This window comes from Silene latifolia, chromosome Y (genome assembly GCF_048544455.1).
Source record: "Silene latifolia isolate original U9 population chromosome Y, ASM4854445v1, whole genome shotgun sequence".
Lineage (NCBI taxonomy): Eukaryota > Viridiplantae > Streptophyta > Magnoliopsida > Caryophyllales > Caryophyllaceae > Silene > Silene latifolia.
In genome coordinates, this window is record NC_133538.1 from 34027450 (window position 1) to 34043161 (window position 15712).

General features: G+C 34.8%; 1 protein-coding gene across 1 annotated transcript; it reads left to right on the forward strand.

The window, feature by feature from the left end:
* Window positions 1-8317: 8317 nt before the first annotated feature.
* LOC141627824 (protein FAR1-RELATED SEQUENCE 5-like) lies at window positions 8318-11344 on the forward strand. The gene is made up of 3 exons (XM_074441040.1): window positions 8318-8453; window positions 9268-10218; window positions 10941-11344. The coding sequence occupies exons 1-3, from the start codon at window positions 8318-8320 to the stop codon at window positions 11342-11344; spliced, it is 1491 nt and encodes a 496-aa protein (XP_074297141.1).
* The last annotated feature ends 4368 nt before the right edge of the window (window positions 11345-15712 follow it).

Sequence of the window (15712 nt, forward strand, 5' to 3'; positions counted from 1 at the left end):
AAATTGGAAGTGACAGGATATAAGTCACTGTGTGCGGAGGGATAAGTTTTACTTTCTTATTTAATTAGTCTGACTAGTTTAAGTTGGTTCGTAAGTTCGTATTGAACTTTAGTTCGCACACAGACCCCCGGACCCCTATATATATATATATATATATATATATATATATATATATATATATATATATATATATATATATATAGAGAGAGAGAGAGAGAGAGAGAGAGAGAGAGAGAGAGAGAGAGAGAGAGATTGGATTTGGTGATTTTGGTTCTTATGGTGAGTTGTGAGTTGAGGGAATCTCAGCCATTAGATTAAATTAGAGATGAGTGGCCAAGATTAATCTTAGTTGTCATATAAAAGCATGGTTATTTAGTTTATTTTCTCTTTTTTGTAGTGCTACTCTTTTTTTTTTACTTTAATTTTTTTATCTCTTTTTTTTTTACCTCGTGTTATTATGCTTTTTTTTACAACTTTGATTTTTTTTTCTCTTATGTTTTTCTCTAATTTTCTCATTATGTTACCTTTTTTTCTTTTTCTTTTTGTACCAAATTTTTTTTTGCTTGAATTTTTTTTCACTCTTATCTTTTTTTTTACCTCGTGTTATTATGCTTTTTTTTTAACTTGATTTTTTAACGACTTTGACTGATTTTTTTTCTCTTTTTTTTTTTTTTACCACATGTTATTGTGCTGTTATTGTTATTCCGCTGTTATTGTGATGTTATTCTGCTGTTACTTTGATTTTTTTTTTTACCTTTTTACCACGTGTTATTGTGCTGTTATTCTACTGTTATTCTGCTGTTATTCCGGTGTCATTTTGATTTTTTACTACTGTGATTTTTTTTACTAATTTGATTTTTTTACTCTTTTTTACTGCATGTTATTGTGCTGTTATTCTGGTGTTATTGTGATGTTATTCCGATGTCACTTTGATTTTTTTACTATTATTTTTTTTCTCTTTTTTCACCGCATGTTATTATGCTGTTATTCCGGTATTATTGTGACGTTATTCCGGTATTATTGTGACGTTATTCCGGTGCCACTTTGACTTTTTTTACGACTTTGATTTTTTCTTTTTTTACCACGTGTTATTGTACTGTTATTCTACTGTTATTCTGCTGTTATTGTGATGTTATTCCGGTGTCACTTTGATTTTTTTTACTTCTTTGATTTTTCACTCTTTTTTTTACCGCATGTTATTGTGCTGTTATTCTGGTGTTATTGTGATGTTATTCCTGCCAAATAAATGACAAAATACACCAATTTTACTCTTATTTTTTTTACCAATTTTACACCAAGTCGCCAGTAGTAAGAGTAGAACTGATTCTCCGTCTTTATCCTACAAAATTAATTAAACACATTCATCACATTATTCACACATTCTGCTGATTTAAGTGTAATATACAGAATTAAGAATGCATAACATAGACATCTTCGACAAATAAGACGCGTTCATCAAAAACTCAGAGTGAGGCCATTGGAAACATCGACCAAATTCTTCACTGAGCTTTAATTCATTTACCTTTATCTGCAATTGATACCAATAAGAATAACAATAATGTTCACATAAATGCACTACTAAACAGTTTCCATATCGATTTCATTTGAAATCGGAAAAACCTCAATTTGTCATTCAAAATCAAATATTCCACGGATCCACTCCAATCTAGTCCTATTCCATTTCTAATACTCGAAATTAAACATAAGGAGTAACTTACAGTAATACAATAAGAGTAGCCAAATACTATTAATCTCTTGAAAGACCGTCTGATAATATTCGCTACTACAATTTATACTACGAGCGCGTACTTACCATCATGACTTGTGGAGCTTTGTCAGGTCCATAACCATTAGTCACTTGGTACTCTCCTTGTAGACTTCCAACTATGGTCATAATAAAAACAGATGGGTTATTATCTCCCCAACCGACATCGCCTGCATAATCTGCTGTCACCAAATCTTGTGTTTTTGCCTGCAATTCCAAATATATGCTCAGAAAATTCAGTTCAGCCGCAGCCACAATCTAGTTGAACTAACCGAGATACAAGTAAAAATAGTATGCCTCAACCTGGAGAAATTGACCATTTGGAGCTTGAATTCGAACACGAGAAGGATCGTCAGGTTTCCTTATAATCTCACCTATACGACAATCTGAGCTTGAAATTGACCATTTAGTTGTATGAGACTGAGTAATTGATTCATCTCACCTATACGACAATCTCAAATAAATTTATATGAAGCCGTATCAAATTTATTAATGAATTAGGCATGCTACTTAACATAATTTCACTTGATAATTCATTATACTTCTGAAAACTTCCAAAGTTTGGAACAATAATAACATCAAGAATGATCTAGTTGCTAATAAACAAATACTAATTCTTCATGAAACTATTCAAAACAATAAAACACCACTTCAGCAACTATGCGATTGCCAAAACATAGGAAGACTCAAAAATAAATTAAAAAATCACATTATAGTTGTGACTCACAGCAACAACAACATCTTTCTTCTTCAACAATTGTCGGTCAATTTCCCCATCAGATTCCGATGAATTCAACAAATTCCATAGCAAAAGATCAACGCATCGCGAAACGTTCGGAAAAGCAAAACAACGAAGAAAAAATGATAACATATTCATACTCATGCTCGAACATCAATAAACGCCAGAAATAAACGTAAAAAAAACCAGATCAAGAGCAAAGCGAAATGTTCAAAAATCAAAATAACGAAAAAAATCGATTAAGATGTCGATAACTGATCGCCAGTGGTGCGCCGACGTCTTTGTATCTCGCCGATGGCAGTAGGTGAGGATGGGTGATGAGAGAGGAAAGTGGAAGGAGGTCGGGGTATGGATTGGGGATCGTCTGTGTGAAGGTTTTTGTTTATTAATATGTCAGGCTTTGTTTGTTGTTTGATTTTTCAATTTATTGTTAGCCGTTGGTTTCTTTTGATCTAATAGGTTTGAGATTTTTCAAACTCATATTCACTCATCAGTAAAATTAACTCACGAGATCCCGCCTATATATATATATATATATATATATATATATATATATATATATATATATATATATATATATATATATATATATATATATATATAATCTCGTGAGTTTGGTTCTTCTGATGAAAAACAAACTCACGAGATCCCGCCTATATATATATATATATATATATATATATATATATATATATATATATATATATATATATATATATATATATATATATATAGGCGGAATCTCAGTGAGTTTTTCTTATGGTGAGTTGTGAGTTTGGAAAATCTAAGCCGTTTAGATGAAAGGAAATAAATGGTTGAGATTCAATACACAAAACATACGCAGCTCATTAGCAAAGCATGAAAGGCTCAAAACATAACCTAATTAAAAAATCTTTCATCAACTACACAATAAACCCAAACAAAAAATCCCAATTTGTGGAAAACCCAGCATCTTTATTTGATTTCAAGAAAATCATCTCAATCTCCACAATTTTGTATTCAGATCGTCTTAAAAGAACCTGAATGAATTCCATTACTGAATTCTCCAATTCCTCTTCCGTTTCTGACATTTTCAGCAATATCAATATCAGTCACAACGGAGAATCAATCAATTAATCGATGTAATTTTCGTTACTCGCTTTTTGATTTAGTGATGTTTTGTACTTTCAAGTTCATCCCATCCTCGTCCCCATCCCGTTTCGACAATGGCCTCTCCTATCTTCGACGCGCACAGCTACCAAGGAACCGCACGGTGGCTTGTATTGGAGTCCATAGCTTGAATTGAGCGGGTCCATCTTGAACCAAAAAATTATTGCATCGAATCCATGGTGATTTATAATTATCATATTAAGAGAGTTTAGATTAATAGATGGCTTAAGCAAGTTGAGTTGATAGAGACAACATTAAGTGTCGAACATCATTGCAAACTGATTTTGCAAGAGAAATCTGTCAAATGGCAAAGTTAAGACCTCTTGGTCTTCCTGCTTATAGGAACTATCATTTGGATGAAATTAAGGAGGCAACAACAAACTTCAACATTTCCAATCTAATCGGAGAAGGTTCCCATGGTCGGGTATCTCCCTTTTCGCACCTTTAAATAAATTAATGCCACAATTGTTTACTGTGTATTAGGTTGAATTGAGCGGGTCCATCTTGAATCCGAGTGAATTAGCATTGACCCGACTTCTCCCCTGCCTTTCTTCATTCTTATCAACTAGAGCTTCAATTGAGCCACGCTTGAGATCGGTTCCGGTACCGGAATCGGCAAATGTTAGCTGTGAAGCTGGGCAGCTTGATTAGCGATGGTGGTGATGAATTGGTGAGCTCCGATGTCGGAGTTTGGGCCGACATCCCCCAGATGACCGTGTATTCTGCTATTATGAGTTTTCCTCCCTGAAAAATTATTGATTGAATATAAATGTGAAAGTTTTGGAGGTGATCAAACAATTTTTTTTTTTGAGTCTGACTCATTACAGTGACAAATGAATTCTTGGGTAGATCATAATCTTCTCGATTTTGGTCGATAGCAGAGTTGCTGTTTGAAGTGATTGTAAGCATTTTGGGGTTTTTTTTCCGTCCTCATACAACTGTACCGAGTAATTGGTTTTACAGGCTAACATTAATGTTGTGAATCAGTGATAAATGCTCAATGTTGCCTTTCTTTGATTCTGAAATTAGACAGTAACCTGTCGGGCCGTCAATGTTGTTATATCTTGTAGAAGTGTAGAACTGAGTGAACCTACACCCCTTGTTGAGTGTTGCTGATTGGTTGCGATTATCTCTTAACCATAGTAGAAGTATTTATTACGACTTACGAGTAGTATGTACTTCAAAAGCTGCAACTTCCATTTTGGATTTCTGATACTGAACGTTGAGGTTGGCAGCCACTAATTCCAGGGGTACTTCCAACAACTCCAAGGAACAGTGGCTAATTAACACCAGAATAACAGCAAAATAACATGTGAGGAAAAAAAATCAAAGTAGTAAAAAAATCTAAGTGACACCGGAATAACATCACAATAACAGCAGAATAACAATAACAGCACAATAACATATGGTAAAAAAAGTAAAAAAATCAAAGTAGTTAAAAAAATCAAAGTGGCACCGGAATAACATCACAAACACCAGAATAACAGCACAATAACATGCGGTAAAAAAGAGAGTAAAAAAATCAATGTAGTAAAAAAAATCAAAGTAACACCGGAATAACATCATAATAACAGCAGAATAACAGTATAATAACAGCACAATAACACCTGGCAAAAAAAGAAAGAAAAAAAATCAAAGTCGTAAAAAAATTCAAAGTGACAGCAGAATAACATCACAATAACAGCGAAATAACAATAACAACAGAATAACAGTACAATAACACGTGGTAAAAAAAAAAGAAAAAAAAAAGTACAATAACACCAGAATAACAATACAATAACACACGGTAAAAAAAAAGAGTAAAAAAATTAAAGTAGAAAATAAAATCAAAGTAGTAAAAAAATCAAAGTGACACCGGAATACCGTCACAGTAACAGCAGAATAACAGTAGAATAACAACACAATAACACGTGGTAAAAAAAAAAATCAAAGTCATAAAAAAAATCAAAGTAACAGCAGAATAATAGCACAATAACAGCGGAATAACAATAACAGCATAATAACATGTGGTAAAAAAAAGAGAAAAAAATCAAAGTCGTAAAAAAAATCCAGGTAAAAAAAAAGCACAATAATAGCATAATAACACGAGATAAAACAAATAAGAGTAAAAAAATTTTCAAGTAAAAAAAATCCGGTACAAAAAAAAAGAAAAAAAAAGTAACATAATGAGTAAATTAAAGAAAAACATAAGAGAAAACAAAAATCAAAGTGGTAAAAAAAAGCATAATAACACGAGGTAAAAAAAAGAGAAAAAAAATTAAAGTAAAAAAAAAGTAACATTAGAAAAAGAGAAAATAAGTAAATGACAAAATTCGTTTTATATAACATGTAAGATTTTATCTTGCCACTCATCTCTAATATAATCTAGTGGTTTGAGATTCCCCAACTCACAACTCACCATGTAACCAAAATCACCAAATCCAATCTCTCTCTCTATATATATATATATATATATATATATATATATATATATATATATATATATATATATATATATATATATATATATATATATACACACAACAAGAGGCATGACAGAATTAAAAAAAAAAAAAAAACAAATACGACACATATTGAACCACAAATGAAGAATGTTATGTCGAACCAAGAATCGATATATACACATCATAGACTATTAATCGTTAAGGAAACCACAAAATGAAGAATGAAGATTTGTGCAGATATATTTTTTATATCTGATAGCTAAGCTTTTAGTGAACATGTGAATAAAAGACGAGTTCCTGTAGATTGTGATCAGTTACTTATATAGATATAGATAAGTCTTAATCTCTCTCTAAAAAAGTATCTCTCTAAAAACCTCTAAAAATTCTAACCTTCACCTTCAAGTTCATCAATTATGGGGTATCGTCTACCAATTTTGGTGGAGGTAAGCCCCAATTTTTCCGTTTTTCTTACTAAATGTCTACTTCTTTCGTTCCATTGAATTATTTACGTTTGCATTTTGAGCACTATTCATAAGTGAGAAGAATCTTCAATACAACTTCTAATGTAGAACATAAAAGATAGTCATGTGAGATCTTGTTTAAATTGTCTTACCGAGAGCATTACGAATATCAAATTTCTATAATTTTTAATGATATGTAACTAAAGATATGAAAAAAAAAGCGATTTATTACGTATGCGTAAAGAAACGTAAACTATCACATCATATAAGCGGAGGAAGTATTAATTATATGCAAATAACTCTTGCCTCTCCTTTATTGGAGATTTGTCCTCACCTTTGTGTGGGTTTTGTCCTCATTTTGTGTGAGATTCATTCCTCTATTTGAGAGGTTCAAGAATTATGTGGAAGATCAATTATCTTATCTCGTAATCGTATGGTCTTTGCAGAATGGATATTGGATTATTGCTTACGATTTGTGACATCGGACAAGATTCAACTCTTTCAAAACTTTATTATCAGATCTATGGATCCCCTCGCAGTTGGTTATATGAAGAAACAGCAGTATTTTAGAGGGTGATGTGTAGAAACGCTTTTATCTAATAACGATCTCAGTTTTAGGAAGGATTTTTCTGACTTGTGTTTTACAAATTTGTATTCAGTTAATTTAAATTCTTGTATGGCATATTATTATTATTATTAATGAAATTGATATTTTACTATAAAAAAAAAAAAAAAAAAAAAAAAACGAGTTCCTGTAACAGTCAACTAACGTGTTAGTGTTTCGGTGTGTACACGTTGATAAGATATTTTAATGCCAAACACACAAAGCAAACAGATTGACCAATTACATACCGATACGTCCACGTCACTGCCCCACTTTCACGCTCTTTGTTGGATAATGGATATGTACCTACTTGGCTACTTTACACGGTTTTGTTTCATACGAGTCATTTTCATGGCGTTTTGGTAAAGTCTGAAATTGGATGCGCCCAAAATTTTGTGTTCAGGAAACCAAAGCGAAGTAAAGATAATAAATTTAAGGTCTTCAAAAACTCATTAAAAGCTAGTGTCTTAGTGGTTAGTAAATAAATTTTTAAACACAAGACTCAGGTTCAAAACCCAATACTTTTGCATACATTTATCTCTTTTTTTTTTATTGTTTTTATAAAAAAGTTTTGTAAAATGTTATATATGGCCCCATTTTTAGATTTCGCACAGGGGCCTCGAAAACATCGAGACGGCCCTGGTCATTTTCGTCTTGAACAATAAGACCATAATAATTTAGCTAGTATTTATAGTTTACACAAATTCTTATTTGTGACGTTGATACCCGTCGCAAGCTTGCGACGGGTCAAATACATACCATTTATGCATGTGGGTACTCGTTTGCACAAAACCCTGCGCTGACAGCACATCAAAGGTGGGCGGCTTACATTGTTGGGCGATTATGACTGTTTGTACTGCAAATCCTTATTTAATTGCCAATTGTACTTGCTTTAGCATATTTAATTCCAATTATTTGCAATAAGTTAAATTTGCATTTAATGCTTCTCAGTTCTTTGCCCCCCATGCAAAACCCTACTTCCCTTTCACCATTATTTTGGACAATTTCCTGCCATTCACATAATTTCTTTCCACATTTTCTTTTTACTCTCTAAAATTTACAACTAAAATGGCATAAAAATTGCAGTTTATTATTCTCATAATTCGAAAAAATGGCGTAAAATTTGCACTTTATTATTCGCATAGTACGAAAAAAATGGAGGATCTTCAACAAACTTTCACAGAAATGTTAGTTGATGGTGCCTTAATCGTTCCAACAACAATAGAAAGTGCAGATAATAATCATGGTGGGATAATTCATCAACCTTCAACAGAAAACACGACGAGTAAAGGTATGTCTTTTTTACGCCATTTTTTTGTTTAGAACGGGCAAATTATTGTTATTATTAATGTTACTATAATACATCTTAACATCAAGCAAATAACAAGTTTATATTGCATTATATTGATGCGTTTGTGATATTTGTATTGCATTATATTGATGTGCAAAGTCTCATGGAGCATAAAATTTGATTTGTGTTAAGTTTTATCATCATGAACTGTAATATTAGTTTATAGTTTGTCAGTGTACCATATATGTTTGATTTTACTATAATATAATGGATGTTTACATTTATCGTGTTAATGTCTGTACTGTTGGTCCAAATGTCTGCCTATCAATTCATTAATTTGAATATTAATTTTTAGGTTTTCAGTGCAGCATATTTGTATGATTATAATGGATGTTTAAATATATTGGATGTTTACATTTTTGTGTTAATGGGTTTACTGTTAGTCCTAATGTCACCCTGTCAACTATAATGGGTAGAAAGATATTGAATGTTGACAACGTAGAGGAAATTTTTTGGTTTCTTGTCAAGATATTTATACTTTTCTCATATAAGGTCACTCTGTCAACTACATTGCATGTTGTTATTTATCTGTTTAATGTGTGCATTTTTCTACATAATGTCACCTTGTCAACTCCATTGGGCCAGCTTACTTGAAAAAAATTTTTGTATATCTAACAAATGTGTCTAATTTTCATCCTAATGTAACCCTATAACTAGAGTAGGGATGAATATATAAATGCAGATGTTGTTATTTATGTTATAAATGTTTACACTTTTTTGACTAATGTGACCCTGTAAACCTATGCAAGTACAGATTATTCCAAATCCCTATTAGGAATGAAAATAGATAAATGGGAATTAATTTATGAGATGTTTAGGAAACACTCACAGGCCATTGGTTTCAGCATTAGGAAAGAAACTTCTCGCAGAGCGAACGGGCCTGGCACACCCAAAGTCGAGAGATACTTTGTATGTTCATGTGCAGGAGTACATAGAAATGGTAATAGGCGAGACGATAACGGCAATCCTTTGAGGAATTCTGCAGTCACACGTTGCCAATGCAAAGCCGGTATAAGGACACAAGTAAACGAGGACGGGCAGTGGGAGGTAATGCAACATTTCACAGAACACAACCATGACCTGACTCCCACTCAATGGAAGCAGCACCACTGCTCGGAGAGGAGAATAACTGATGCTGAGGCAGAGGCTATAAGGGCCTTGAATAAAGCCTTTGTTGCCCCCTCGGTTCAATACAAAGTGGCAGCTGTTGTAACAGGGGGCAATGTATTCCTCGGACACACCAAGAGGGATCACATCAACTTTGTTCATAGGCTGAAAATTAAAGTGATCGAGGGCGGTGACGCAGCCACACTAATTAATCTTCTCACTCAAAGACAAGCTGAGGATCCAGGGTTTTTCTTCCGAGTGCAATTCAACAAAGAAGGGAGACTACATCACCTTTTATGGTGTGACTCGATGATGAGGAAGGACTACCGATTGTATCATGATGTTGTCATATTTGACACAACGTACCGCACTAATAGGTACAATCTTATTTGTGGCGCGTTTGTCGGTATAAATAACCACTGGTCCAATGTCATGTTTGGGTGTGCTTTCCTATCCGACGAGCAAGAAGAATCATTCCAATGGTTGTTCAATGTGTTTAATGAAGCTATGGGTGAGGATGTTCGTCATGTCTCCATTTTCACTGACCAAGACAAAGCAATGACAAATACAGTTGAAGCGGTATATTCTGTGTCTTACTGTTAAGTTTCGCATGTTGAGTTATCCCACCATTATGTGACCACTTAACTTTGGATAACATTAATCCCAAATATGATAACAAATTATACTGGTGGAAACGCTGAGGACAAAACTGAAGAGGTCACTATATTAAGATCTTATGTTATTAGCTCAATAAAATATGTCACCATATTTTACTAATTCAAATGGGAACTCAAATGACAACAATTTTCCAAACTTTGTCAACATATTTTACTAATCTACCTTTTGATTTAAATTGAAGATGTCACCATATGAAGCACTTATGTAATCACATGGAAATAAAAATATAGCTATAAACATATGACCTCTATACGCTAACATTGTGTTGTGTCCTTAGCAGATATACCCAGAACCAGGCGTAGACTATGTCTAGTTAATTGTTCAATATGTGACCACTTAACATATGTTTAGCTTCTTATTCAAATGGCAACTCAAATGACAACAATTGTCCAAAAGTTAAAAACATATTTTAATAATCAACTCTTTGAGTTAAGTTGAAGATGTCACCATCTGAAGCACTTATGTGACCACATTGAATGGCAACATTATCCTCAGATATGTAATCATATTATACTGATGAACTTTTGTGTTAATTTTTAAGATGTCACTATATGAATCCGTTAAGTAATGATATGCATTGAATAGTGCAAACATAAACATATGACTTCTAAATGCTAACATTTGTCTTCTGTCTCCATACAGATATACCCAGAAAGCAGGCATTGTCTTGCCAATGGCATATCCAACAGAACGCCATCTCACACTTTGGACATTTAAAGCATAATAGAACATTCCAGAATTTGTTCAACAAATGTCTTAATGGTTGTTATAACGAAAAGGAATTTGAAGCGACATGGCAAAGAATGACAATAGAGTATGGTGTTAAAAGCCACCCATGGTTCAATAGATTGTACAGTTTACGAATCAAATGGTGCACTGCATTGAATAATCAGTATTTCTCAGCGGGTATCCTTTTTTCCCAAAGGAGCGAGAGTACAAATCATGCTATGGGGTTCCGAGCTTCAAAAACAACGTCAGTCACTGAATTCTTTGGCATATTTGAGACGACCGTGACAAGGTGGAGAGGAGAGGAGGAGCAGAAATAATTCAACTCTATAAGAGCGTCCCCTACATTCGTGTTCCCCCTTTGTAGACCTTCTACAACATGCATCGCAGATATACACTATGGAGCTGTTCCGTGTGTTTGATAAGGAGTTTGGACTTGCAATGGGCACCCGGGCAGCACTTATCACCCATGAAGACACCACCTTAATCTATAGTGTCGACACGGTTGGCAACGAGGGTTCTTCCCATCATGTTACTTATGATTGCGGGAACAACTTGTGCGCTTGCACTTGTAGGAAGTACCAAGTAATGGGCATCATATGTTACCACATCATACGTGTCCTGCACATGCATTCTGTTCCGGAGATCCCAGCTAGTTGCATACACAAAAGGTGGACGAATATTGCAAAAACGGAGGTCTGGAAACATTTACTACCTTCTGATATGCGCCGAAGTGCCGCAAATGAGGCCATTAATTGGCGACGTTCAACACTCACCAATGTCCACAATCTCATAACAAAGAGCCAGAAGGTAATGGAGGCAAGGGTAATTGTGGAGAAGTTCTTTGAGGCGGCAAATGCTGAAGTAATAGTGTTGCTGCAAAAACTTACTATGGACGCCGAAGCAAACACTCAAACAACCGAAGAGCGTCCTGTTCTTGTTCCTATCCGTGTCACGATGAAAGGTAGGAGCGCAAGGAAAAAAGCGGACTTGGTAAGAAGAAGAAAGCCAAAAAAACTGCTGCCAACGATGGGGACGTCTACACCCCAATACCTCGTCTCATGTGAACGTCGTTGATATGGTAACATTTTGACCTTTTGCAAACCACAACGCATCCAAGCTACTGCCATATAGCCATAGGGCGTGGAAGACATTACTGTTGTGACCATTATTGTATTATTTGTTAGGTTATCTAAAATGGTCTGATATTTGTCATTTTGAACTATGTCGTAATGTTTGGAATTATGGTCTGCTTTTTGGAAAACGATGTACCAAATTAATGTTCCCATTATTTTACAATCTGTTAGCAGATCTTAAATGATTAGATAATGGTTTGCACTTTTAAAGGCATGTTGCCATTCTTGGACTATATGTAAATATAAAAATTTGGTAACATTTTAGCTGAAAGTATAAACAGCTTAGGGTTGCCACTCTTTTAGAGTATAGACATTATTCTTCAACATATGTTACCAAATACAACATGGTAACATAATTCTTCAAACTGTAAACCATTTGAGTTGTTCCTTAATTTCATTTTTTTCTAAGAAACAATGGTGAATTACAGGCTGCCTTATGACTCGTTTAAATAATGTCCATAATTATATGTATACACTTGACATTTTTTAACTAATTCAGCCTATGGAAGGATATGACATTGGCCTTTTAAAATCGTGTTGCCATTCTTGAGATATATATAACCATAAAAAATTCGGTAACATTAGTGCTGAAACTATAAACAACTTAGGGTTGCCATTCTTTGATAGTCTAGACACTATTCTTGGAACATATGTTACCAAATAGAACATGGTAACATAATTGTTCAAACTATAAACCATCTGCTTTGGTCCTAAGTTGTTCCTTTTTTCTATGAAATGGCACAACTTAAAATACCCATATAAGGGAGGGGAAACACAAATATATAACAAACAAAGAAGTCATAGCTATACAAACACAAATATTTAACCAACCTAGTGAACATGTCCGAAAAAAAAGGCCGTACAACAGGGCCATAATTAAGATCCAAAATGAGGCCATACATTAGGGCCATAACTAATATCCAAAATAAGACCATCCATCAGGGCCATAATTATCCAAAATAAGGCCATGCATTAGGCCCATAAACAACATCCAACCATGTCATGTCTACTACTTATGGGCAGCTGATTTCCTCCCCCTGCTGCGGGTATTAGTCGGGCAGGTTCTCTGACTAGTAACGCTAATGTCATCAAGGCCAAGGAAAAATGAAGGCGCCTGCACCATTTCCACATTCACAATTGCATCCAACTTTTCGCCAAGCGCATTCCAAGCAGCAACAAACCCCGGTGAACCCAACGCTTGCGTAAATGACCCCTGGGACTGTTCGCCTTCACCCACAGCGCTTGTCACAGATCCTGACTGAAGCTCGTCTGCACCTCCCTCCTGGGCTGCCAACTCATGCATTAGGCTCTTGTGCATAACGGAGACCACTGAAAGGTTCCTCCTTGTCGTCATCCAATTGCGGACTCGCACCTATACAAAATGAAATGATATAATGTAAACATAACCAATGTAGATGGTCACATACTGATTGCAGACGTAAACATTACAAAGATGAAGAATGTTAGCTGCCAACATTTATAACCAATCTGGTCACATACTGACTGAAGACATCAACATTAAAAAAGATGAAAGAAGAGAGCGTACATCATTATACGCGGCCTGCAATTCCTCATCAGTCTGAACGCCTTCAGGTAGTGGAAGTTGAATAAATCTGGATGGAGGTCCCTTAGAAGTTGGTTCCTGGTTATCTGTGCGACGGTACAGACGCTTCACATGGTGCCTTGATATTGGATATGTGCCCAGCTCGCAAATACCAATCCCAAAGCCGCGATGATGCGGGTATGCAGCAACTTCCTGGGCAATTCTCTCCTTCAATCGCTCAAGAGTCCAATGCTGAACAAGCGGTAGGCTAGTCGGTTCTGGGAGTCCCCACCAAGTCAGTCGGTGGAAGTACATCATCTGTAGAAACATTAGACAACCTCCTACATTCTTGGTGTCGTTGGACCTCCACGACTCAACTGCTTGGTTGAGACGTAGCAACACCAATGAACACCAGTCAAGCTGTGAAATAGAGTCCACATCCTCCACTGCTTTCACCAAGCATAAGTCGATACGATTGTGCACCGTTGGTGCAAGGAAAGTCCCCATAGCAAAGACCACAAACATTTTCTTAAAATCAAAGACACCCCGCCAGCAAACAACATCGCTACTCTAACACTCTCTATTGATATCTCATCTTTCTTCGTGACCTTGAAACCTTCACGCCAAATCTGTGCCAATTCCTGATCGGTCCTCGGTTCTATCGTTTTGTCAGTACGCAGTAGCATGAAGGCATCCTAGACATCATGTTTGGTTAGAACAAATTGGACATGGCGGTTAAACAAGAACATCCTTGAACTAGGGTCATATTTATGGAGCAGCCAGTAGACCATCTGATGATAAAAAGCGTGTGTCTTCAACTCTAGTAGCCCACCAAAACCGATGTCCTCGATATCCTTTTTTTGAGCGTATGTTAGAACAGCAATCAGATTGAACAATTGCCTCGGTGATCCATGGCCATCCACCTCCTTCTTTTTCCTACGACATAGTTCAACCATATGTTAATATTTGTAACCAACATCCCTAACCAAATTGGTCACATTTTACTATCAAAACACACACACAAAAGACACCAAATTCACCACATTTTGACACCATTACAAACATGCTACAATAAAATGATAACTGGTCACAAATAAAACTATGCAACATTTCATATATAGTACATATTGATAGCTTCAAACATTCATGAATAATTTGGTCACATATTACAATCAAAACACACCAAAAAAGACACCAAATTAACAAGACTTTGACACCATTACAAACATGCTACAATAAAATGATAACTGGTCACAAATAAAACTATGCAACATTTCATATATAGTACATATTGATAGCTGCCAACATTCATGAATAATTTGGTCACATATTACAATCAAAACACACCAAATTAACAACACTTTGACACCATTCAAATCATGCTACAATAAAATAAAAAATGGTAACAAATAAAACGGTGTCGCATTACATATATAGTCCATATTTATTTGCTTATTGTCACCTAACTACATAATCCACCAAAGTGATGACAAAGATAATCCACCTAACCACATAATCAATAGACACAAATTTTTCCCAATTATTCCAAAAATTGTCACCATGTCAATTACACTTCCTTCACCATATATAAAATAATGTCAGATGCCATCATTCCTAACCAATTTGGTCACATTTTACAATCAAAAGACACCAAAAAAAGACACCAAATTCACAATACTTTGACACCATTCAAATAATGCTACAATAAAATGAAAAATGGTGACAAATAAAACGATGCAGCATTACATATAGAGTCCATATTTATTTGCTTATTGTAACTTAGCTACATAAACCACCAAAGTGATCACAAAGCAGGTTAATCAACATACACAAATTGTTCCCAATTAATAAAACAATTGTCACCATTTCAATTACACTTCATTCACCATATATACAATAATGTCAGATGCCATCATTCCTAACCAATTTGGTCACATTTTACATTCAAAACAAACCCAATAAAGACACCAAATTCACAAACTTTGACACCATTCAAATAATGCTCTAAT

Excerpts from the sequence above, each read along its gene's own strand:
- LOC141627824 (XM_074441040.1), top strand. The coding sequence starts at position 8,318 with ATGGAGGATCTTCAACAAACTTTCACAGAAATGTTAGTTGATGGTGCC. Across the intron at positions 8,454-9,267 it reads AGAAAACACGACGAGTAAAG|ATTATTCCAAATCCCTATTA; the intron begins GTATGTCTTTTT and ends ATGCAAGTACAG. Across the intron at positions 10,219-10,940 it reads GGTATATTCTGTGTCTTACT|ATATACCCAGAAAGCAGGCA; the intron begins GTTAAGTTTCGC and ends GTCTCCATACAG.